The 23,422-nt window shown below is 41.1% G+C and overlaps 1 protein-coding gene across 1 annotated transcript; it reads right to left on the bottom strand.

The window, feature by feature from the left end:
* Nucleotides 1-2,649: 2,649 nt before the first annotated feature.
* On the bottom strand, nt 2,650-22,674 carry micall2b (mical-like 2b). The gene is made up of 16 exons (XM_051384749.1): nt 22,312-22,674; nt 19,925-19,973; nt 17,114-17,255; nt 16,832-17,019; nt 16,406-16,524; nt 14,429-15,148; nt 14,130-14,335; nt 12,182-12,245; nt 11,487-11,614; nt 11,188-11,252; nt 10,716-10,839; nt 10,515-10,617; nt 9,049-9,122; nt 8,847-8,961; nt 8,434-8,480; nt 2,650-2,968 (listed from the first exon to the last, which is right to left on the bottom strand). Exons 1-16 carry the CDS (start codon nt 22,452-22,454, stop codon nt 2,892-2,894), a joined length of 2,364 nt encoding a protein of 787 aa, XP_051240709.1. The 5' UTR covers nt 22,455-22,674; the 3' UTR covers nt 2,650-2,891.
* Between the last annotated feature and the right edge of the window lie 748 nt (nt 22,675-23,422).

Genomic DNA, 23,422 nt, shown 5'->3' with positions numbered 1-23,422 from the left:
CCATTTCAAAACTCACCAAAAAAAACAAAGAGCCCTATCTGCAGCCAGTGTTTGGTTTGGTAGTGAAACGTGGCGGACTCCGTAGAAGATGAAAAACAGCTCATTCTGAGGTAACAAAAACATTTCTGCTCATAGATCCTCCTAAATGTTACTCACTGGACTTTAAAGAAACCTGATCTTAAGATGGGCAAATCAGTCCTCACTCTGTTTATGAAGAGTTTGATGTATTTTTAGAGTAGAAAACAAACAGCCTGTGCAGCAACTAACTGCAGAAGACATATTAATTATAAGATTGTTATTGTTAATGTCAATCAGATTCTGCATTCTATTTGTTTTTATTGTCATATCGATGTCTGACAAGAGAAACAGAAATATACGTGACAACTTGTATATTATGTAATAGTTTCACAGGAGAAGTGATAGCAGACTGGGTTGGAGGTGACGGAGAATGAGGCTTAAGGAGTGTTTGTGCAGTAGTGAGAATAAAAGAAGATCTGATGCTCAAAACTTTACTTTTCTTTGAGGAATATAAATAAAAAAGTTATAAATCCTCTTTTTCATTGTATGTCTGGGTTGGACCGTTAGTGTATTTGTCAGCTCTACAGACCAAACATACTGATGGATTCATGCTCTGGGAGCTCAGTGACATGGAAAGGATCATGCTGCCTCCTAGTGTTTGTACAGAGAAAATGCATCACTGCAGGAGTTTAACTATTTGAAATGACAAAGATAAATCAAGCTCAGGCCAAACATGATGAAAACATTACAGTGTCTGAATAAAACCACCAAAAATTTAAACCCCAACACATTTCAGTAAGTAATATGAAGGCAAAATACAACCACCACCACCACTTCCCCTGCGAGAGTGAGCTGCTTTAAATTATATTCACCATTTAAGTTATGTATATTTTTGTATTCCCATATGAGTATGGATCACTCTATATAGAAGACAAAGATCAACTAATGTCACCTTTTTATTAAAATTGGAGTAATTTTATTGCAGTAAATTATTTAAAATCCAGGCCAGTTTCTCCACAATCAGACTGTTAGCATCAACTTCATACAATTCATACAGCTGAGATATATAGGAGAATAAAGAGGACGAGAACATTAACATATATACAATTAAAATTATGTGGTACCAACCAGTTGTGTTGAAATTAAGCAGTTTGGTCACTCTCCAAATTAATAGATTATGACACACAGACTAAAATATTTAAAACATGTACAAATCCAGATCCAATATGGACCAGTTCTTGTATTTCTAAAACAAACATCCAGTCAACCCTTTGGTGTGAATCCTTAAACCTTCCAGTCATAAACCAGATTCACCACAATTGTCCTCCAGTCAACTGACAGAAACACAAACTACATATTACATTACATATACATACAGCATAAAACTATGTTTGAGCATCAAATATGCGTTAACTCAGGAGTGTCTTATTTCGATTGCAGTTTGTATGTGATGAGGATAATCTAAGCTCAAAGGTACACTGACTGATTGATCCAGAGCTTTTCACTGATTTCAATTTCACTTCATTCTTAAAGGATCATGATCGCTCAATGAAGAGCTAAGTATGCGGTTGAAAGCTCTAAATAATTAGTAAGTGAACCTTTGAGCCTATTCTCTTCACATACGACAGTTCCTAAAGGTCAGCTAATGTCTGCACATGTGAGTGTGTTTCTGGAACAGTGGTTTCCAGACTTTTTGGGGGGGCTTTTAATCCTTTAAAACAAAGTTATGTAGCAGGTTGTTCTACCAAAGACTGATTATTCCTTCACAATTATCCAATAATTCATGAGACAAAAGTCAAAAGTAAATACGATTTCTCAACTTTTTGCTTTCCTGTGAACTCAAAACTCCTGAACCCCAGGTTGGAAACCACTGGTGTAGCAGATGCTATTAAAGACCTTAACAAAGGGCAGTGCTCTGAGTAAACGTGTTGTCCAAGAAAAAATGAGTGTTGTGTTTGACAGGAAACTACACGGAGAGAGACCTTTAAGATTAAAAGAGAAATGCAGTTCAACATGTAATCTACTACAACAGGGTCAGACAGTGACCCTGAAGTTAGTCACAGATTCACTTGTGACTTGTAGTGTGCACTAAAACATGACCAGAGAGCAAAAAACAGCTGTCTGATCTTTGTTCTCGCATTAGCATCTGTAGTTGAAGTGTAACTGTGTGTGTGTGTGTGTATGTGTATATATATATATATATATATATACACATACACAATGCGAGAACAAAGATCAGACAGCTGTTTTTTGCTCTCTGGTCATGTTTTAGTGCACACTACAAGTCACAAGTGAATCTGTGACTAACTTCAGGGTCACTGTCTGTCTATATATATATATATATATATATATATATATATATATATATATATATATATATATATATATATATATATATAAGGAGAGGAGAAAACGTGTATCTGTGTGTGTGTGTGTGTGTGTGTGTGTGTGTGTGTGTGTGTGTGTGTGTGTGTGTGTGTGTGTGTGTGTGTGTGTGTGTGTTTGACAGCATTAAGTAGACAGATTAAGACTAGAAGAGTATTAAAACTAACAAGTGGAGCGCTGAACCCAATCACATCACCGCTGGTGAGTCATTAACCCCTCAACATCCTCTGTGTTTGTCTGTGTGTGTGTGGGGGGGGGGCCTGGCAGGCAAGAGTGGCTTCACATCTTGAGTGATCCAGTCGACAGAGGGGAGGGCATTTCTCTATAAATGCTTAAAATGACAGATCACACACACACACAAACATACACAGACTACCCATGTTATCCCATGAATCACAGGCTGATCACACTGACATTAAGACTACAACAAGAGCAGCAAAAAAAAAAAAACATCAAAGAAAGAAGCAGCGCTATGTTTTGGCGGAGCATCATCCCTCCTTCTTGTTCCCCCAGCGCAACAGTTTGGACATTGGAGACTTTTTCTTTGGTTTGTCTTTCTTTATGTCTGAGAGAGAGAGAGGGACAGAGAGAAGTAGGAAGGGGGAGTAAGCATAAGAGGTGAGATTGTGAATAGTAATTCTGTGAAATTTCAATCAATAAACTCAATCAGTTCTTACATTTTTGATGACAAAAACAAATGAGGAACTCAGATGTTTTAAAGTGATGTAGCACAAATGAACAGTCAAAGCTTTCATATTTTTGTTGCAGTAAATTAGCAGTAGTTAAAAAATGGCAGAACCCAACTTATATTCAACCAATATCAATTTCAGGCTTACTAGCATTGCTGTACAACTACAGAGGTCCAAAAACTGAACTTGCTAGCAGACTTTGATGCCTCAAAGCATCAAAATAAGTAGTTTTTTTCTAAATTCAACGCCAAACGCCACAGACGCCGTTCAACGAAGCGTCACAACATTTAGTAAATATCATCAGCAAAAATCAGCTGGATCTGATCAATCTGCTCGGAGTAGTACATGAAAGTATATGACATTTACTGTTTCTACTAGGGTCGTTCATAGTGAGACTCTTATCAGACGGATTGCTTGTTATATGTTATATTGTTTGTTTTTATTTTAGATTATTTATCTATTTATTTTTAGGGGGGGGGCTGTAGGTGTGAATGGGTTTGTCTAGACTAATAACATCTCTGGGGTGTGTCCCAAGGCCTTTTACACAATGCATGCTGGGATAGGCCCCAGCTCCCCTGCTGAGTAGGCCAAACGTGGCTATAAGTTTGGCTCAATCGTTTATTTTTTAAAATGTGGGAGGAAACCAAAGCTACTCGGGGAAAACCCACGCCAACACGTTGAGCACTCTGTACTCCTCACAGCAAAAGGGGGTCAAAGGCTGGAATTTAACCTTCACCTGATAGCTGCAAGGCCACAGTGTTACACTGAGGCACCTGTGTGGCCCTATGATACCTGATGTCCTGTGTCGCGATCCACCAGACAATTCTTCTCTTAACTGAGATACATTTTTTTCATTATAGTTCAAATGTTGGCGAACCGAAGTCTCTCGGAGTAAACCCTGTGTCATCCCAGTTAGTACGCATGTCCTGTCCCTATGACACGTGATGTCCAGTGTCAGGATCCACCAGACAATTCTTCTCTTAACTGAGATCATTTTTTTTCATTATAGTTCAAATGTGGGCGAACCGAAGCCTCTCAGAGTAAACCCAGTGTCATCTCAGATAGCGTCCGGTCAAAAACCGGCAAAGATTACTCTTTGCGTCCAAAGCAAGCAGTGAACGGCTTGGCCACGGTCTTGAAGAGACGTGAGAAGAGTCTGTTCACCCCTGTCTTCTTCTGCGGCATCACCAGATGCTTCGCTAGTGTCTCAGTTATGCATCTGTAAACAGATGCATCCCGGGACAGCAGGCACATCTTCAAGATCTCTGCATCGCCTGTCAGCTTGCACAACTCCTTGTGCACCGCCTTGGCGACCTTCTTGATGTGCTGGCCACTTGGCTTTACAGCAAACTCGGAACCTGTGATCTGTTCCAGGAACGTCTCCGCCAGTGACCTGCTGACTGCCTCAAAGTCACTGCAGGTCACATGAATGTCCAGATGTATCGGACTTTTCATAATTCTACGAACGAGTGCAATGACCATAAGCCTGCATCTGGTATCGTCCCACTGATCGGCTGCTGGTGCTGCAGTCTCAACCGCAGCTTCATCACTGACTGGTGACTTGACAGACCGAACAGGGGTGGAAGGTGGTTTGGCTTCAAGGGTGTCACCAGTCTTAGCTCCCACAGGTGACTTGACGGACTGAACGTGGGTGGGAGGTGATTCAACTTCAACCACCAGGGTGTCACCAGTCTTAGGTCCCACCGGTGACTTGATGGACCTAACGGGGGTGGAAGGTGATTCTGCTTCAACCACCAGGGTGTCACCAGTCTTAGCTCCCATAGGTGACTTGACGGACTGAACATGGGTGGAAGGTGATTCAACTTCAACCACCAGGGTGTCACCAGTCTTAGCTCCCACCGGTGACTTGATGGACCTAACGTGGGTGGAAGGTGATTCAACTTCAACCACCAGGGTGTCACCAGTCTTAGCTCCCACCAGTGACTTGATGGACCTAACGGTGGTGGAAGGTGATTCTGCTTCAACCATCAGGGTGTCACCAGTCTTAGCTCCCACCGGTGACTTTAGGGACCGAATGGGGGTGGAAGGTGGTTTAGTTTCAACTTCCACAGGTGTCACGCAGCCACTTCCTATGATGGAGGGGGTCTCAGTAGATGTCTGACAGACCACTTCCCTGATCTTTTTCAGGACAAGAGTCACGTGGTCCTTCTTCCTCTGGTGGCGTATCAGCTGCACGTTAAGCCATCGCCTGATCTGTCCCATAAAGGTGTCCACTTCGTCCTGTATTTGAAGGCGGAAGTCCACCATGGGAGCCTCTGGCTGTAGGTGTTCAGAAACTAAATCACCGAGCTCTATGGCAGCTGTGTTGTCCTGATCCCTGCCAACAGAGTTGATTATTTCGTCAGGTGTCTCATCTGTTCTCATCTTCCTTAGATCCTCTTCAGTCAATGAGATGATACTCCTGACTACCTCATCAGCCTCCTCCATCAGCTGGCTCAGAGAAGACTGTTCTTCTCGGACGCATTTATATTTACGCCTCAGTTTTGCCATGAGGCTGAGTAGTGACCCCATTGCAAAACGCTGAGCATAAAAATCCTTCAGTTTGGCTGCCACTGTTTTCCAGTGGGACGTCTTTTCTGATATTGCCAGAGAGTCAGGCAGTGAAACTTCTGAATTGAGTTTCAACTCCTCAATTATCTCAACGACAATTGCAGAAGCCACCTCAGCCATGTCGTAGGAGGATTCCAACTCGAACATGTCGCCATCTTCCTCCGAAACCTGGACGAAGTAATCAATTGGTTTGATTATCTTGGCCCTTTCTTGTACAATGATTTTTACGGCTTCTGTGACTTTGTCCACGAAGCTCTTCGGAGACTCTGTTTCGGTGTCATCAAGAGAAGGAACAACGGGGGTGCAGCAGGACTCCTCCGTTCCAACCAACATTGGGTCCTCCACTGGCAAGTTTTCCAGTGTTATCTGGCTTTCCGCTGACTCCGTTGTCAGGCTTTGCTGACCTTTCTTTATGGCACACTTCATCAAGATTTTGGCCACGTGTCGGACCATGGTCTTCAGTCTCTCAGTGAAGGAAGGTGAGATGAGAGGTCTGCTCCCCTCATCGTCTCCACTTCTTTCAGAGCTTTTGGAGACCATATTGAATCTTTCTGTGACCTCTGTAATCACAGCGTCCGTTAGCTTCTCCGCACTTCGGGAATTGATGTCTGGGACACCGGTGGCCTCCGATAAGGCCAGACAGATTAAGTCCTCAAGACAACCACGGACGTCGTCTTCAGATACCGTGCTCTTCTGTGATCTGGCTAATCCAGGAGAGCTTTTGGAGGATTTGGGAGTGTCTCTCCACTTCAGTTTCCTCTCTCTAAACACCCCATATATGTGGATGAATATCGTATTCACGATATCCACGCAAATGTCAGTTATAATCTCTTCGGTCTCCTTTTCGAGGGACCCGGATTTCAGAAGCGACCACTCTATGGTTGTCAGCTTCTCCAGGCACTGTCGGATGTGCGCGCGAAGACTATCAGTTGCTGTTTGATCCATCCTTGTATTTGTTTATGTTCTTAAATCCAAAGTCCTGAAGAATCTTTCTGTGTTTGTCGTTGTGTTCGAAGTGAGTCTGAACTGATGTTGGATTTAGATCCTATTTATGCATTTTCAGACGGAATGTTCGCCTTTGTATCAAAGGAACATTCTATTGGCTTTGATCTGGAATGACATCACGAAATTTCCGATGACATCACAGCAAAAGAGTAAAGGAATAAAAAAACACAACATTCCGACAATAAAAATATTTAAAAATAAACAAACTTCGCTAAAACTTAATGAACAAAAATAACATAAATTAAAGCTGCAAGCAGCGATGAACGGGCCCTCGCACTCCACGCAACTCGGGTGTGCAGTGGCCGCGTCACGTGCAGGTGTAACAAGTGCGGACCAAAACAGGAAAATTTCACGTAAATCAGATCATAATCGCAGCGCTTACTTCCTGTTGCCAGTAGGTGGCGCTCTCACTATATCTGAATATTGTCATGTAGACGTGTTCAGGGCGGGACTCTTATCAAACGTGTGAAGTTTCATTGAGATTGGACCATGCACACTGAAGTTGTGAGGATGTGTTCAGGGTGGGACTGTTACAGAATATGTGAAGTTTAGTGGACATTGGACATTGTACACTGAAGTTATGAGTACTGTTTTATGGCCGATCGACGGAATTCGACACGTCGTCACGGGCACGTGGTTCGACGTATAGTCAAGCCCAAACATGTATAATTAAAAGTTTGTTGTATTGTTCTGCCCCAAAGCGGACAAAAAAACTGATTAATGCAGCTTTATATATGAGGCGACAGTCACTACATGAGCGCTAGACATTCAGTTAGTAATCACATGACAAGATTCCCTGATAGATGAAACTAAAACCTTAGTCTCTTAAATTCTCTTAAATATATTACTTATTCTATCACTACCTCTGCATCCATTATTGTGCTCATACTACAACCATTTATCACAAGCAAAAAGAGAGTATGTGTACAAAAGTTGTGTTGCGAAGCATTGTTGCCATGGTTACATGCGGTTTAATGTACTGTAATTTAGTCATTTAACCTGTTGACTGCAGCTATGTTTGACATTTCCTGTTACAAGATGTTAAGAAAACACCTGCCAGCCAATCAAAAAGTGGTATTTTCGGCAGCCGTGGTATAAAGCTGCGTTTATCTTATGTGATACGACATGTGTGTAAACTATCACATGTACTCAGAGCGGGAATGAACTGTGAAACTTTGGCATTAACTTTATGAATACATTAAATTGAAATGGCTAGTCTTTAGCCCACGGTCGGCGTTCATTCGCTGTAGCATAACGACCTTTCACTGAAGTTCAATAAATCTCCTCAATTTCAGCCCTGCTTTCCCAGTCATGAATTGCAAATGAAGTCGGCTTTAACTCTATTCTATCAGAGGGTCAAATTAACCAGCAGCATTATCCATTTGTCTAATAGGAACGCCGCTGACAAAAAAAGAGGGGGAGCATTTTGTTTGATGCTTTTTCCATTAGCAGTCATTAGATCAAATGAGATGAAAACATCGCCCAGTGGCACCCTTAAAAATGCAACACATTCTCACACACACAAAAAAAAAACACACACACACACACACACACACACATGCACGCACGCACGCACACGCACACACGCTCACTTCCGAAAACCACAATGAGAATTCTATCTACTTCAATTAGAGGCGTCCATGATGGAAATCCTCAATTGGATAATTTATAAGCCAACTAAGTTGCAGTGACACCGGGGTTGTGATAACTAATGAACAGAGCGGAAGGGGGTCAGACGGCCTGTGGAGGTGTTGGAGACACTCACTGAAATTCATCATCATCTTGTTTAGCTCCTCGTCCTCCTCTTCCTCCCTGAGAAAACCAAACGAGAACGCACAAAAAGATTAACAGCCGCTCGTACCTGTGTGAGCATACATATACTGTTTTTATACATGAAGTTAATATTTGGAGTCAAATTCCTGAGATCTAACAGAAATGCTTCATGCCTTTTTGTTTTGGGAGGTTTTTTGCCTGCTGGCTACCAATCAGCCAAGAATATTTTGCTTGGTTAGGGTTAGGGCTCCCATGTACACTGCTTACACAATATGGATGTAAACACCTTAAAACCCTTAATTTCATACACTACATAGAGTTTTCCATTTAACTTGTAACATCATGTTGTCCAGAAGTTCTGTTATGTGTGTCTAAAAGCAACTAAATAATCAGTTGTATACACACCTGAGTCTGTCCTCATCCAGACCTTCCACAATAGCATTTCTGTCATTGACAATCTCCACCAGTTTGGCCATCAGCTGCTCTTCTCTCTTCCGGTCCCAGGCTGTTTTCAGATGATCTGCTCAAAACACAAACACATTTTAGATGTTTGATCTGTTTCTGTTTAATGTCTTGTGTTGAATGCGTTTCCCCGCAAACCCCTCACCTGGTTTATCCATCAGTCTCCTAAGCTCCTGCTCCACACTGGGCTGCTGTTCCTCCAGGTCCTGGGTTTTTCCACTGCACGTAAAAACAACATATAAATGTAAGATTGGTTGATGGTTAAGATTGACACTTTTATAAAATACGTAAACTTGTCAATGTACAATATTCTCTCTTTTAGCTCTATTTTGGTCTCCACCGACACCTATGACAAATATCTGGCTCTTTAGCTGCTAAATGCTTCACTATGTTCACCAGCTTGTCACTAACTTTGCCTGTCTACCGCCTGGTGCTGAGCAGGTCTTGTACAGTGGGTTTATGAGACGCTGATGAGAGCGGTGAGAGTGAACCATAACCATAAGGCTGCAGGCCATAAAACTAAAACAATAAGCTGAAAGACACTAAACACTCGGATTAGAGGCAGGTGGTAATTCTATATGGGTTTGTCACTATGAGAGACCTGTTCACATCACACCTGATCATTTCTTCTACTGTAAAAAACATTGATTAGAGCTGCTTTAAATGGCCTTAAGTAAAATGCTCATTAGCTTACTTACTTTTTCTGTGATTGTTTGCTATGGTAACCTAAACATATAAACGTATAAAAACCACCTGAACCACATTGTTAAGGTCGGCAACCTTCACCTTGAGTTTGAAACTCTTCCCTCAGGCCGCAGATTTAGAGTACCAAGGTTAAAGTGCAATAGCAGTAAAAACTCTTTTGTTCCTTGTGCAATATCCCAGCTTAATTTGCACATGTAATTTTATCTTTTTATCATCTTCATCATTTTAGTATCTTGCTCATGAATTTCTTTGCATCGTTGTTATGTTACGGTTTACTGTATATTGTATGTACAGGAATCATTTTTGTATTTTTGGTACTTTTTGTTTTTGTCTGCACTTTGTCTGTTTTTAGTTTTTATGTTTGTGCTCCTGATTGTAAGTCAAGCTTGCCAAATGAACTTAGCTCAGTGTCCAACTCACTGGTACAAAATCCTTCTACTATACCCACTGTTCTCCAAAAATCTCCATGCTCTCTAACACAGTGCGTATTTTAATGCAGATCTGAAGTCGAATGCAGGCATTTTTATTAATACCTTGTGTTATTAAAAAGATATTTACAGGATTGTGGCCTTGGTAGAGGTTGAGCTTTTACATCAGTTTATGAAAGGAATAATTGCAGTGCATGTGTGCTGTTAAGCAGCATCCTGCTTCACACTTCTCTGTCCACTGCAGCCGGTGGGGGGTGAGCAGTCTTGTTCCAGGACGTCCTGCTGTGGGACGGAGGAGGGAGGACACTGGGAATTCAAACTGTCAACCTTCTGGCCACAAGTCTGTCTCACTAATCGCTTAATAGTGGCATGCTCCATTTCTAAGTGTGTTTGTGTGTGTGTGTGTGTGTGTGTGTGTGTGCGTGCGTGCGGGTGTGTGTGTGCGTGTGTGTGTGTGTGCGTGTGTGTGTGTACTCACATGTAGACCAGTTCAGACTCCCGGCGCATGGCCACCTGCTTGTTCCTGATCAAGTTGAACCACTCGACCATGAGCTCATCCATGAGAGAGTCGTCTTCACCCTCTGACACACAAACACACACAGTTAATCCCATATAACCTTCCTCTTCTGACTCAGACCCAATAGGAGGCTCATACAGTATGTGTGTGTGTTTATCTCACCTTCTTCACTGCTGCGGAGCTTCATCTCCAGCTCGACTCCCCTCTTCTCCAACTCGTTCAAATTATCTTCAATGTCCTGCAGCTCCTTTATGATGTCCTCTTTCTGAATGTAGTCCGGCTTAGTCTGCACATGTAACACACATACACGCAGACAAGATCAGGAACACAGGTGGACAAATGTCAAACATCCTTACATCTTACTGTGAGGGCCCAAATATGATGAGTAAAACATATATAAATAATACTTTAGTTAAATAATTAATATGGAGTGTGAAAATTCTGGTTAAAAAAAAGACCATATCCAGCTAGCTTTGTTAGTTTGAGTTTTTAGTGAAGTTACAGCACTATGCAGTAGTATATGGATGATTAACATGTACTGCTCAAGGTGTCATCTTCTAAATGCCATTTTTGACTGAACAAAAAATAAAAACCTCAAAGGGATTCAATTTAAAAATGACTTCGGATTCAGTACCTTGGAAATCTTCAACTCTGACTTGGTACCATTCGCAGTTAGGTCTTCCGGATTATTCAGGAATCCTGAAACAGGAAGGAGGTAAAATGCAGAAAATAATTTAAAAGAATTTTAAGAACAAAGACAAAAGAAATAGGAAACCCAGAGAGGTCTTATTTAGGTTTATGATTCATATTTCTTTCATATTTTATTTCACTTTCATCTTTAAGGAGACCACTTAAACCTCGTTTAAGGGGGGTTTTGTTTTGTCCAAATAATGTTAAAACATAACAATGTTACAATAATGGTGACCATGTTACCCTTTGGTGCTGCTGGAGTGACAGAAATGCTCGGGCTGGGGGAAGGCCCGATAGAAAGCTCTGAAGTGTATGACTTTCCAGCTCCATTAGCCGAGGGTTTAGGGGAAGACTGTGAAGGACCAGCCGGTCTGCAGATGGATGGAGGATGAGCAGAAACAAGAAAAAGAGAGACAGAATTTAATTAATGGCAATTTATCTGCTCCTACAAGTCGTCCCTTTTCTGTCTCGCTCTGGTTTTGATTCATGGGAGTGGGAGGAAAGGTCATCTGGGGAAAGGAACTCAGAGCACTGAGCATATGTTGCACCACGGAGGACTCTACTCAGTCATGACACCATTTGGGGCTCACATGCATGTGGCGGAAGAGGAGAGACTGAAAGCCCTGACTACAAATGATGGCCGAGCCATTTGGAGGAGCAGCAGGTACAGGCTTCCTGTGGGAGTGATGGTTGGATAGATGGATGAAAGACTGGATCAAAGGATGGATGGATGGACAGGACATCGGGGGAAAAAAGCGCTCACACAGTTAACGCTTGATGATGTTGATGTGCTGTGAGCACACCCACGTACAGATACTCCCTGCTGGAGGTATGAAATTAGGAAGTGAGCCAGCAAGGGCAAGGAAATAACAGGAAACAGAAAATGGAAATGGAATATGACTTGTTCTGTTTCGTTACCAACGTCAAATAAGTCTTACTTGGTTTCTTTGGAGATGGGTTTGAGTTTTGACCTCCAGTCGGCAGGGGACTGATTTTCTGATACTGTTGAGAAAAAAGAAATCAAACAAAAATTGAGTGTTTTTCAGTTTCAGCTGCAGTTCCTTCATCACACCACAGTCCCACCCACTATCCAGTGTCAGTTCCTATTTCTATTCCTTCGTTATGAATGATTTCAACCAACAGGAGGTCAAACAATGTAAAAGTTCACATTAAGAGCATCCTGCTGTGTGTCTTCCAACAGTAACTCTCATGTACAGGGTGAAGAAACAGGCTGATTTCAGGTTGGCATTGAGGAATCAATTTTCCACATTTTGAGGTAAAATCCCACGCAATACAAACAGTATTTTTTCCCAAAACCAGCCTTTACAAAAGATGTGTCTGTAAAACTCATTCTTTACCTCTGTGAACAGTATGTTTAACAAAAGCCACGTTTCCACTGCAGGGACTCTCACTAGGGAGTAGGAACCTTTGGAGGAACTCAGTACGTTTCCACCACAGGAATTAAATGTACCCAAAATTAAGTTCCGGGGATTATTTTACCCCACAATAAATCCTTTTCAGCCACCAGTTTGTTTTTTGTTCATTGTGCTTCGACACATTAACATGGAGTTACAAAAGAAAGCATACGACAGACTGACTGACTCCTCGTTGTTGTACCGTCACGCATGACATGTAAAAACAACCGTCACTTCTTCATACATCAGTAATCATCAGACTAATTTGCCTGATCTTCACGGGTCTTTAGACCGCAGTGGAAACACAGGAAACACACAAATACAGAGAGTAAAGATGTACTTGTTTGTAGCTGTAGTGACAACAGTTTTGCAGACATGTGTAATAAAGTAATCTAAGCCACTTAATAGCTTATAATATTTTTAGACTTACAATTAACAGTTTATTTAAAAAACATTATTAAAATTACCCTACATTACCCACAATGCAAAACGGCTTGAGAATTGGGTGCCTTATGCTAGTTTCAAGCCGCTAACCTAAAGCAAATATGAGGAGCGGGCTACAGAGGTCTGGTGAGCTCACTTCTTTCTTACTAAACATCTCCAGATTGTTTTATATTTTCAAACTTGTTTTCTTTAGACCCAGGGTGAGTCAAGTGACATCACTTGAGCCAGTTAATCAGATTTGGGTGGCATTTCTGGTTTGCCTCGTTGAAGGAGTGGGCCTTGTGATGTTGGAGGAGGGGGAGGGCTTTTGAAGAGGGAAACACCTTGGATGCCACCAACTGGTTGAAGGAACCTTTCAGTCCCTTTAAAAGTAGTTTGGATGGAAACACAGCTAAAATTATCTAAACTCAAGTTACATCTAGTAGTCCAAGGATTTCCTCATGTACAATGTAGTAACTACAAACAAGTAAGTTTTTACTCTCTGTATTTCATATCTTTTAAACCATGAAGTGGTTAATTTTTGTAAAAATGTCCCCAGAGCCATTAAATCTATCTTATATTAATGCTCTCTGTGCATTTAATGCATCACATCAATTTGATGCAGTTATTTTTCATTAATTGAAGATCTCTTTTTTCTGCAGAGCATTTAATTTCCACTCTGAACTTCAATAGTGTGGAGGCTTGCTTATATTATTTTATTCTGCTGTCTAAATGTATGACTCTGACAGTTCATGGCTTCAGACAACAGTATCATTACTTTATATGTGATTTTGCATCATAAAATATATCAATATAAGAATATACTAATATTGTGATATTTTCACTATAATCACCCAGCCCTACTTTATATTTTCTAAACAAGTACTCATCCATTTATACCACTAACAAATCAGGGTTTTCCCAGCAGCTTCACACCACCTCACCTGAAATTAACCCAGGTTGCTAACATCATAAAAAACTGATATACACACACAAACAGGCATTATACCAGAAAACAACCACCGTTATCAAAGTGTGTGAGTTTAACCTGAGGTGTTGGGTGATGCACTGCCAGGCTTTGAGCCGCCTCTGTCTGGGGTTCTGGCTCTGAGTCCGCTCCTGCTGGCCGGGCTCGGAGCAGCGTTCGGGATGTCCGGAGTCTGCAGGTCGGCGAGGAGTGAGGGGTCTGCTCTCAGCCTCACTCTCCCTCTGACACCCTCCGTCTCCCTCTTTGGAGTCTCGACCTGAGAGGGTCTGATAAGAGGTGAAGTGTTAATAAATGCTATTATTCACCAGTAGAGGTCAGGCCAAGGCAAGTTAATAAAAGGTCTAGGCATGAGTACTTACTTGTCAGTTTTCTTCAGCGATACAGTCGCCCACGATGGCTTACTGTTGTTATTATTGTTCACCTCCAGTTTTTTGGAGATGAAGGCTGCTGCAGATGCTTTAGTCATATTACTCTCACACGCCTTTCCTGAATCTCCACCTACACCAGCTGCTTTACCTCTCTCCCCACCTGTGTCCAAGCTCTTTCTGCCAGTACCACCAACATTCACAACAACAGTCACAGCCTGACCTGCTGCGCCCTGCTGGACCTTACCAGTCACATTCTGCCCTTTATTTATGTCAATGTTGGTGGTTGTAGTCTTTTTCTCTTCATCGTTAGCGGTGTTGTCCGACTGGAAGAACTTGAGTTTGGACTGCATCGTCTTTGCCGCCGTGGTTGAGGTACGAGGAGCAGCAGTGGGCCTGGTATTGATGGAAGTGGTTGTGGTGAAGGTAGATTCAGTAGTCTGTGAAGTTGAGGGTTTGGAGAATAAAGATGTCTGACTCTCTTTGGCAGCAGAAGAGAGACTTGAAGCAGGCCGGGAAGGAGATGGAGTAGAAAAAGTGCTGGGAGGGGTGCTGGGTTTCTCCGTGAGCCATGTTGGTCCCAGTCTGGAGGGGGTATGAGTGGGAGCATTTGTGTAGGTTTTTGTGGAGTCTGGCAGAGGGCTGAATTTGGAAACAGCAGTGTTTGTGGGTAAATCTCTGAGAGGTGCAGTTGTGTTTGAAGGCGACAGCAACCTGAAAAGACAGAAAGTACAAGATAGAAATTATTCCCACACGTTCCATTCCTGCACACTTCAGAGAGAGAGTCAGAGCTCAACCGCTGGCCTGCTGAGCTTTTGTTGGTGCCGTTTTAACTTCAATACACTCCCTTAGTATAACTAGTGTTTTATGAATCCTGGATGATGTGAGAGACAGTGTGTAATTCTTGGATTGCCACAGTGTGTGGAGGTCAGGAAGAATGAAACAGAACTTTCCGTGCACCCAGATAGCTCAGTGGGTAGAGCTGGCGACCCATGTACTGAGGCTGAGTCCTTGCTGCAGCGGCCCAGGGTTTGAATCCGACCTGCGGCCCTTTGCTGCGTGTCATCCCCTCTCTCTGCCCCCCTTTTCTGTCTATCTCCAGCTGTCACTATCATAAAGGCAATAAAAGCCCCAAAAAATACTTTAAAAAAAAAAAAAAAAAAACCAGAACTTTCCATACAGGCATGTTGATTTTTTAGATGTCCCGGATCAGTGTGAATGTGATGTTGTCAGAATTTGTTGATTTTCTCTTGAATCAGAAGCAGAATTACTTTTACCTCACAGAAGTGCAATAAGTTATTCTTTAAATTGTAAACGTTAAAGCAGGACACAAATGAACCATAATATAGAATATAATAAGGTAAATGGAAGAAAAATTAACTGTTACAAGCCTTTTTTTTTTTTTACCAATTTTACACATCAAAGTCTGCTTACATATGTGGAAAAGGTGTAAAGCCTTTAGTGGCTCCAGAAGGAGCTGCGTGAAATCTGATAACTGCCTCAAGTGATGTCACTTGAGTCACCCTGGGTCTAAAGACTACAAGTTTGAAAATATAAAACAATCTGCGGGTGTTTAGTTAGAAAGAAGTGAGCTCACCAGAACTTTGAAGCCCGCTCCTCATCTTTGCTTGAGGTTAGGGGCTTGAAACTAGCATAAGGCACCCAATTATCAAGTCATGTTGCATTGTGGGTAATGTAGGGTAATTTTTATTCTTTTTTTAAATAAACTGTTAATTGTAAGTCTAAAAATATTACAGGAGTGCAATGCTAAATCGGTGAAGGAATCTAGAACTGCATTATTCAAATGCAAATTTAATTAATCAATTTATAATTGCTTTTTTTAGATTTATCAATTAATTAACTGATTTTAATTGAAACCTTAAAACATCTACAAACGTTCTGCTGGCACACTCTAGTCTCCATAGATTATAAGGATCAGTTACGGTTCAATTCATTTACATGGGCCCTTACTTTCCACAGCTCCTGTGATAGAGCTTCCCGTCCACTAGATGTCGCTGCACCAGGTGAACGTGCTTGTTACAGGACATACATTTGTTACTCAGCGTGCCTGTAGGATGGGATTTCTCATCCTGGAAGAAGAGAAGAAAGGGTGAGAGAGGGTTCATGTGGTGGAAAAACATCATTCACAACAGCTAATCTATTACCGTACTCGCTGTAACTGGTCTGAGGCAACGTGGGGTTTTTGTTTTGTAATAGCAGTGTGATACAGACACAACAACAGAACTTTGTAGTTATTTGGGTTCATCTTTAAAGTTTTCTTCTTGACAAACTTCCACATTTCTCGTGAGTGAAGTAATTCCAAAAGAACCGAGGAATCTCAAATGTGATTCATAACTTACAAATGCTTTTGTGAAGCATTCAGGCAGGAAACATTACCTGCGTGGCATTTCTGGTTTTCTTCGGTGAAGGAGCGGGCCTTGTGATGTTGGAGGACGGGGGAGGGCTGTTCTCTCTGGCGGGTTTTGAAGAGGGAAACACCTTTGAAGCCACTGGCTGGTTCTTCTTCCCAGACGGTTCCTCTGTGGGGTCCTCAGCTGGGCGCTTTATTCCTGCCATACCACCAACTGCAGCAAACACATAGATAAATATATATCTGTATAGACGGATGAAACAGGAAGAAGGGGATAAAGGCAGAGATGCACACAGTGAGATACTCACTCGGGGAGCGTCCATGGAAGTAGTTGTAGTACTGTGAGACGTATGTCAGGATACTGAGGCGATCAGGAATCTTAAGAGCCACCATGTCTTCTGCGTCCAACAGAGCTGGAATTCCCAACTCTTCCTCCGCAACCTTGAACGCCTGCAAATAACATCGACTTTATCCATCAAAACAGGAAAAGCTCAGGATGGATTTTCAGGATCTAGATCAAGGGGCCCAAGATGGACATGGAGCAATAAATCAAATACAAAGCAGATAGTCTGACTTTGTGAGACGCCACTGAAAAACCTGGAGACCATTTTAACTAGTGCTACAAAATCATATTGTGATTATTTTGACAGATATTATGATATGTTTCACAATTAGTGGGAATGATAACTTTTGCATTACAATTTTTATTTTCACTGAAAAAAAAAAAAAAAACTATTCAATTGTGATGAACAAACATGTTTTCTTACATTTGGAGTATAAGATTAATAGAACAGGGCAGCACTACAGAACTACAGTACTTCATTATAATGCTGACTGTCACACATTTTACCTTTATCAAAAAACTGCAGCTTCTGCGATTTGGATATTGCACTAGGCCACACTGCGATTTAGATAATATTTCAATTAATTGTGCAGCCCTTTTTTAGCACACTTCATACAAGACCTCTGCTGCTTGATGTTACTATTCAAGTGCATGCTTGCTTCTGTGTCGCATAGACTGTTGGAAAAAGATTATAGAGGGTTTTCTTTTTAGGATTTTAGCTTTATTTTACCAGGGCCTTCTTTAAGGATCTTTTTTTTTAGAGACAGTTTAGGTCAAAATGAAAGAGAAAGCCAGAGTGCCAATAGATATTGGTCCTTTTTTAAAAAGGTCTTCATTTGAATTAGTTTTTATTGTTTATTTGAGTGCCTGGCATTTGCTTTTAGATGCCCATCCCACCCATGTGGATATTGGTTTTGTTCAAATGGAAGAATTCTGACCAAAGATTAAATCTACACCTTATGTGTTAAGAGAGTAGTTTGGTAGTCAGGAATTTCCAGACTCACATTCAGCAATTCCATGGAAGCAAAAAGAAACAACAAGCAGAGGCAGGCCAAAGAGCACCAAAGGCAGAATTTAAATCAGCAATCAGATGATCAAGGGAGCCATAAAAACACTGTTTGCTTTGCTGTGCCCTATGGCACTTTAATCTCTACAGCTTATTGTGGTTTTATTGACCATCATGCTCTGCTTTGTTTCTGTTAAGATCCTGAATAGTGCCATATAATCGCCGCAAAATTAGGCTTTTATTCTTCTGCACTGCAAAGAGCAAAAGTTTGTGAAGTTGAGCTTTTGTCAGTCCCAAAGAGTCTAATAATGAAGCTCTGGGGAGAAATTGAAAGTAAAGAATGCAACAAACTAGCCAACGTCAAAGTGCCCAGATTGAAACACTCTGTATTTGGCAATGACTTCTCCTCTCAGCTTTGTTTGAACACTGACGCTTTTTGATTTAGAAAATTCCCTGTTACCCAACATCAAGTGGTGCTGAAGCAATATCCAGAGCCAACAGACATGTAGAAACAATTTATGGCTGTGCTTTCATTATAGATTAATCAATCAATTGTTTTTGGACTGATTTATTAACCATTTAGTCTATAAAATGTCAGAAAATAATTACAAATGTCTGTCACAATTTCCCACAGCCCAGGGTGACGTCTTAGGTCAAGTGTAGACATCAGAGAAAACTCCATCCACTATTAGGACATTATGACGTGTGGTTGAAAGCCCTGGAAACAGCTCATAGGTGGACCTTCATTTGAGTTTAATTTATCATAAATACTACTTCAAAAGGTCAAGAATGAAGTTGAAAATGTTTTGAGCTAAATGCTAATGTCAGCATCCTAACATGTTGACATGTTTAGCAGGTATAATGTTTACCATGCTCACAGTCTTAGACATATTTGCTAATAAGCAATAACCAGTACGTACAGCTGAGGCGGAGGGAACGTCATTCATTTTGCAGTAATGTGGTCATAAAACAAAGTTTTTAACAAATTTTGACCTGATGATGGCGCTAGATGAAAAATCCAAAGATCACAAAAGTTATTCCAATTCATCCTGAGGGGAACATTAAAGGTCCAGTGTGTATCATTGAAAAGATCTATTGATAGAAATATTTTCAGTAGTGTATAATTACCAGAATATGGGCATTGTTATGTTTTGAATGAACATAACCTTTTATATCTACAGACGCCACGGGTCACCTTCCATAGAGTCCACCATGTTGAACCGCCATGTTTCTACAGTAGCCCAGAAGGAACAAACACTAACTCTGGATAGGGCTGTTTGCGTTTTTCACGCAGTATGCAGCCACCGTAGATTCTCGTTCGCGCTCGGAAGGGAAGGAGTTATGATATGCAACTACTCCACTACATGACACTACTAAGTCCTGCACACTGGACCTTTAATATTTGCACCAAATTTCCATCCTATAGTTGTTTAAACATCTCACTCAAAACCAAAAATGCTGGAAACCACTGTAACCACTGACAATGTATCACCTGAGATACACAGAATGGGAACCCACTCCTAGAAAAACAGCTCCATAGAGGTCTAAAACTTTATAGGAAACCTTTAAGTCATATTCATATTGAAACAGTGCTATCTGTTGAGTGGCTAGCAGAGCTAAAAATAAGTACATTTGTTAACTGGAGGGTCAGAAGAGAAATGTACTTTACTGAAACCTTGTATGTATTTGACAAACATACGTTGTTTAGGAGGAACTCAAAAAAAATTTGAAACATTCAGAGGTCAATATATGCAGAATGTCACGTCTTACCAGTTTGTTGTTGTCGTAGACATTTTCCTTCTTCAGTGAATCAAAGTTGCTGCAACAGAGGAGAACAAAATGAGTAACAAAACACATGTGATCCCTCTTTCCTCCCTCGTCCATTTGTTTACAAGCAGTCTAGACCAAACATGTGTTATTTAGTCATGCACAGCTCCCTAACATTGACATATATCACGACACCGACAGTGTGACTGATCAGTTCATTACACAGAAGCTGTGGTGTCACAGATCTCATGTATACACAGCCAGTGTGTCATCACAACACTGAAACTTACAGAAAGCTCAGCCTGCATTCAGTGCATGAGAGTGTATATATTGAGTAAACTAAAGCCTTTAACCAATATTTAGGGTTTCAGCACATAAACATGAAATGTTTGTCCACATTGGTTTAGTTGAAGGTAAAAACAGGAATGGAAAAGACTGGAACAGCTGTGCCTCTTCTTAAAGCGAAACTACTGTGTGTCAGCCATAATGGCCGCTCTGGAACAAAACCAGGCGTCTCTGTGTGAAACTGGCCAAAGTTCAACTTGAGATGGTGAGTCAAGCCTTTATATCTGAAAGAAATAGGCCAAAGCCTGACGTGGAGAGATATTATTCAGACCATCTTGCGTCAAAAGGCTTTACAGCTGCAAGTACTAAATATTAAATCATTATTCCCCAGTGGAAATTCCCAGGTAGTTATGAGGAAATCCTGGGAAAAAATGGAAGCACATGTCCTACTTTCCTGTAAAAACTTAATTCCAAACATTTGATCAATGAACCAAAAGGAAAAGGATGTTTAACACATACACACAAACTGTGTGAAGATCCCACACAACTCAGAATTACAGCTCTAAGTGCACAAACTAAACAATAATAAGTAACAGTGGCTACAGCGATGAGAAGAGCTGAAACAATAAACAATATAATTTTGATAATCAATCATCTCGTTTAAGATGTTAATCGAGCAAAAATTCCAAACTTAAAACTGGTTCCTGCTTCTATTCTCCATCATCATCATCATCATCATCATCATCATCATCATCATCATCGTAAATTGAATATCTTTGGGTTTTGCCAGATAAAACAAACACTGCGAAGACATCACTGTAGCCTCTGGGAATGTGCATTTTGTGCATTTTTCACTGTTTTCTTCCATTTTATGGTCTACACAAACAAAGAAAAAAGCAAGAGATTATATTTAATAATGATAAACATCATTAGTTTCTGCCCTAAACTGGATGAGAGCTTATGAATAGGAGAGGTTTGTGCCACTTTAATTTACAAATGAGACAAAAAGAGCAGTTTTTAAGTATTTTGGTGTTGTTCACATTGAACAAGCCTAATAGTTAAGATCATGTGTGGCTATTACGGAAGCAAATAATGACTGACTGATTACATTCAGGTTCAACTTCAACTTCAGAATCTTGAATTTTAGTGTAACAGATCAGACCACATAAATTCATAAAGATGGTCTTCAAAGTGAAATATTTCAGTGCTATAAATACTGTGGTATCTACATTTTAACAGATCCACAAGTGATTAATTTTCACAATTATGTATCCAGTTGTTTATAAGATTCAAATCCTTCAGGCCATTATTTTCTTCCATATGCTATCTGCCTGTTGTTCTGTTAAACCCAGGATTTTACAGGTCAGTGTGGTTGCTTGTCTCTGTTGGAGTCTCGAGTCTTAAGTCTACAGCTATGCACCCAATAATATAAATATTGAGCAACAGGATTGACCGAGGACGGGTAAAATGTCCAAAGACATTAGTCAAATAAAAACCAATCCAAATGTAGAAATATGCAAATCTCAGCAGCTGTTTTCAGTTGAGTTTAGTTTCAGTTTCCAAAGTGGGTTTGCTAGTTTATTAGTTCATTAGGTTTTATTAGTTAGTTTTAAGTTTCTTCTGTTGACAAATCTGACAAAAGGATGAAAACTAAAAGACATTTCTTATATATTTTCATTTTATTTAATTCAGTTTTGTAGGTACATTAGTCTAGTTTTTATTTGTATTTCAGTGAACTAAAATGCTTTCCCACACTTTAGTTTTAGTTCAGTTTTATTTAACTATAATAAGCTTCAGTGGCCCTCCCTGCAGACCTGCTGGGGGGCGGGGGGGCAGTGTGGTTGTACATTGAGCTCCACAGTCCACAGCTCCTGCTCCTACTTTTCCTACAGACCCATTAAAGCTGAAGCTTGTTCCCTTTAATCAAAGAACCGCTGAAACATAACGCAGGGAAGTAAAACCAACAGACTCATTCTTCCCTAAACACTTCACATCCTGGATACAAACACCACTGACACGGTGTGTTTTATCAAAATCGGAAATTCCAAACACTTCTCTCAGTCCCTGCGTTGTTGTCCATCCAGTCTGCTGGTTTCAGTACTTACATGAGATCGGGTCTGTGTTGGTGAATGAGGGCGCAGAAAGCCAAGCCGTCCCTGAAGGACGTGGTCATGTTGGTGATGGACACATCCCGGTAGCCCTCACACCGGACCCGGCACCACTGCTGCAGCGCCTTCACGGCCGACATCCCGGAGCTCAGATCCCGAATTGATCCGTGTGTGAGAGCAGCAGTGCGGCTGTAGGCTCACAGATCTGTCTCCCCCCACCTCTCCCTCCTTCCTCCCACAGCAAACTTGTGAAAGTTTCCACAGCAGCTTGAATCCGCTGGATCCGGGAAGTGACAGACAGCAGGGCCTGTGTGTGAGTGTGTGTGTGTGTGTGTGTGTGTGGGAATCACCTTTTCTCGAATGAGAAAGTGGAAAGAAAGTGGATGTGACACCTGTGAAAGGTCGGTAGTGACGCGACATGGGTGGAGTTCAGTCCGCGTCTGTGTTTCTTTTAACCCTCTCTCTCTCTCTCTCTCTCTCTCTCTCTCTCTCTCTCTGTGTGTGTGTGTGTGTGTGTGTGTGTGTGTGTGTGTGTGTGTGTGTGTGTGTGTGTGTGTGTGTAATCACAGGGCTATAGATAAGATTTTATGAGATCATGAGTCTAAATTACTCCAGAAAGTTTTGTAACTATAGCCACCAAAAACAAACAAAAAACGTTTATATTCTATACAGGGGCGGAGCTGGATGTTGTATAGCCCAAACCTATGGGGGGGCTCCAGGGGTCCCATTTATGGCAGCTATATGCATTATTTTCTCAAGCCATTTCAGATAACAGAACCCAAATTCTGTACATCATTTGGGGAAAATGTGGGATAGTTGCACAGAGAAAAACATTTTATTTTGTTTCTAATTGTTTTCCAGCTGAGACCATAACACAACAAATGTTGAGGATGACTCATTTTCACTCCTGATGTCTAAAAAAGAGGCAACAAAATAGTTGAGGTTGACTTCTCATGATAAACCTCATGTCCATAGTCCATAAGATAGTTAGCGAGCTTCCTCACTGAGGTGACACGACTGGGTGAAACACACACAAGACAGGTTGGACCTTTAAGAGATGCATATATTTCCCCAGTAATAGAACTTGTTAATTAGATTTTTGAAATTA

Source organism: Dicentrarchus labrax, unplaced genomic scaffold, assembly GCF_905237075.1.
Source record: "Dicentrarchus labrax unplaced genomic scaffold, dlabrax2021, whole genome shotgun sequence".
NCBI classification, from domain to species: Eukaryota; Metazoa; Chordata; class Actinopteri; family Moronidae; genus Dicentrarchus; species Dicentrarchus labrax.
Note: the sequence above shows the minus strand (reverse complement) of the source record. Positions and strands in the feature narration are given on the sequence as shown.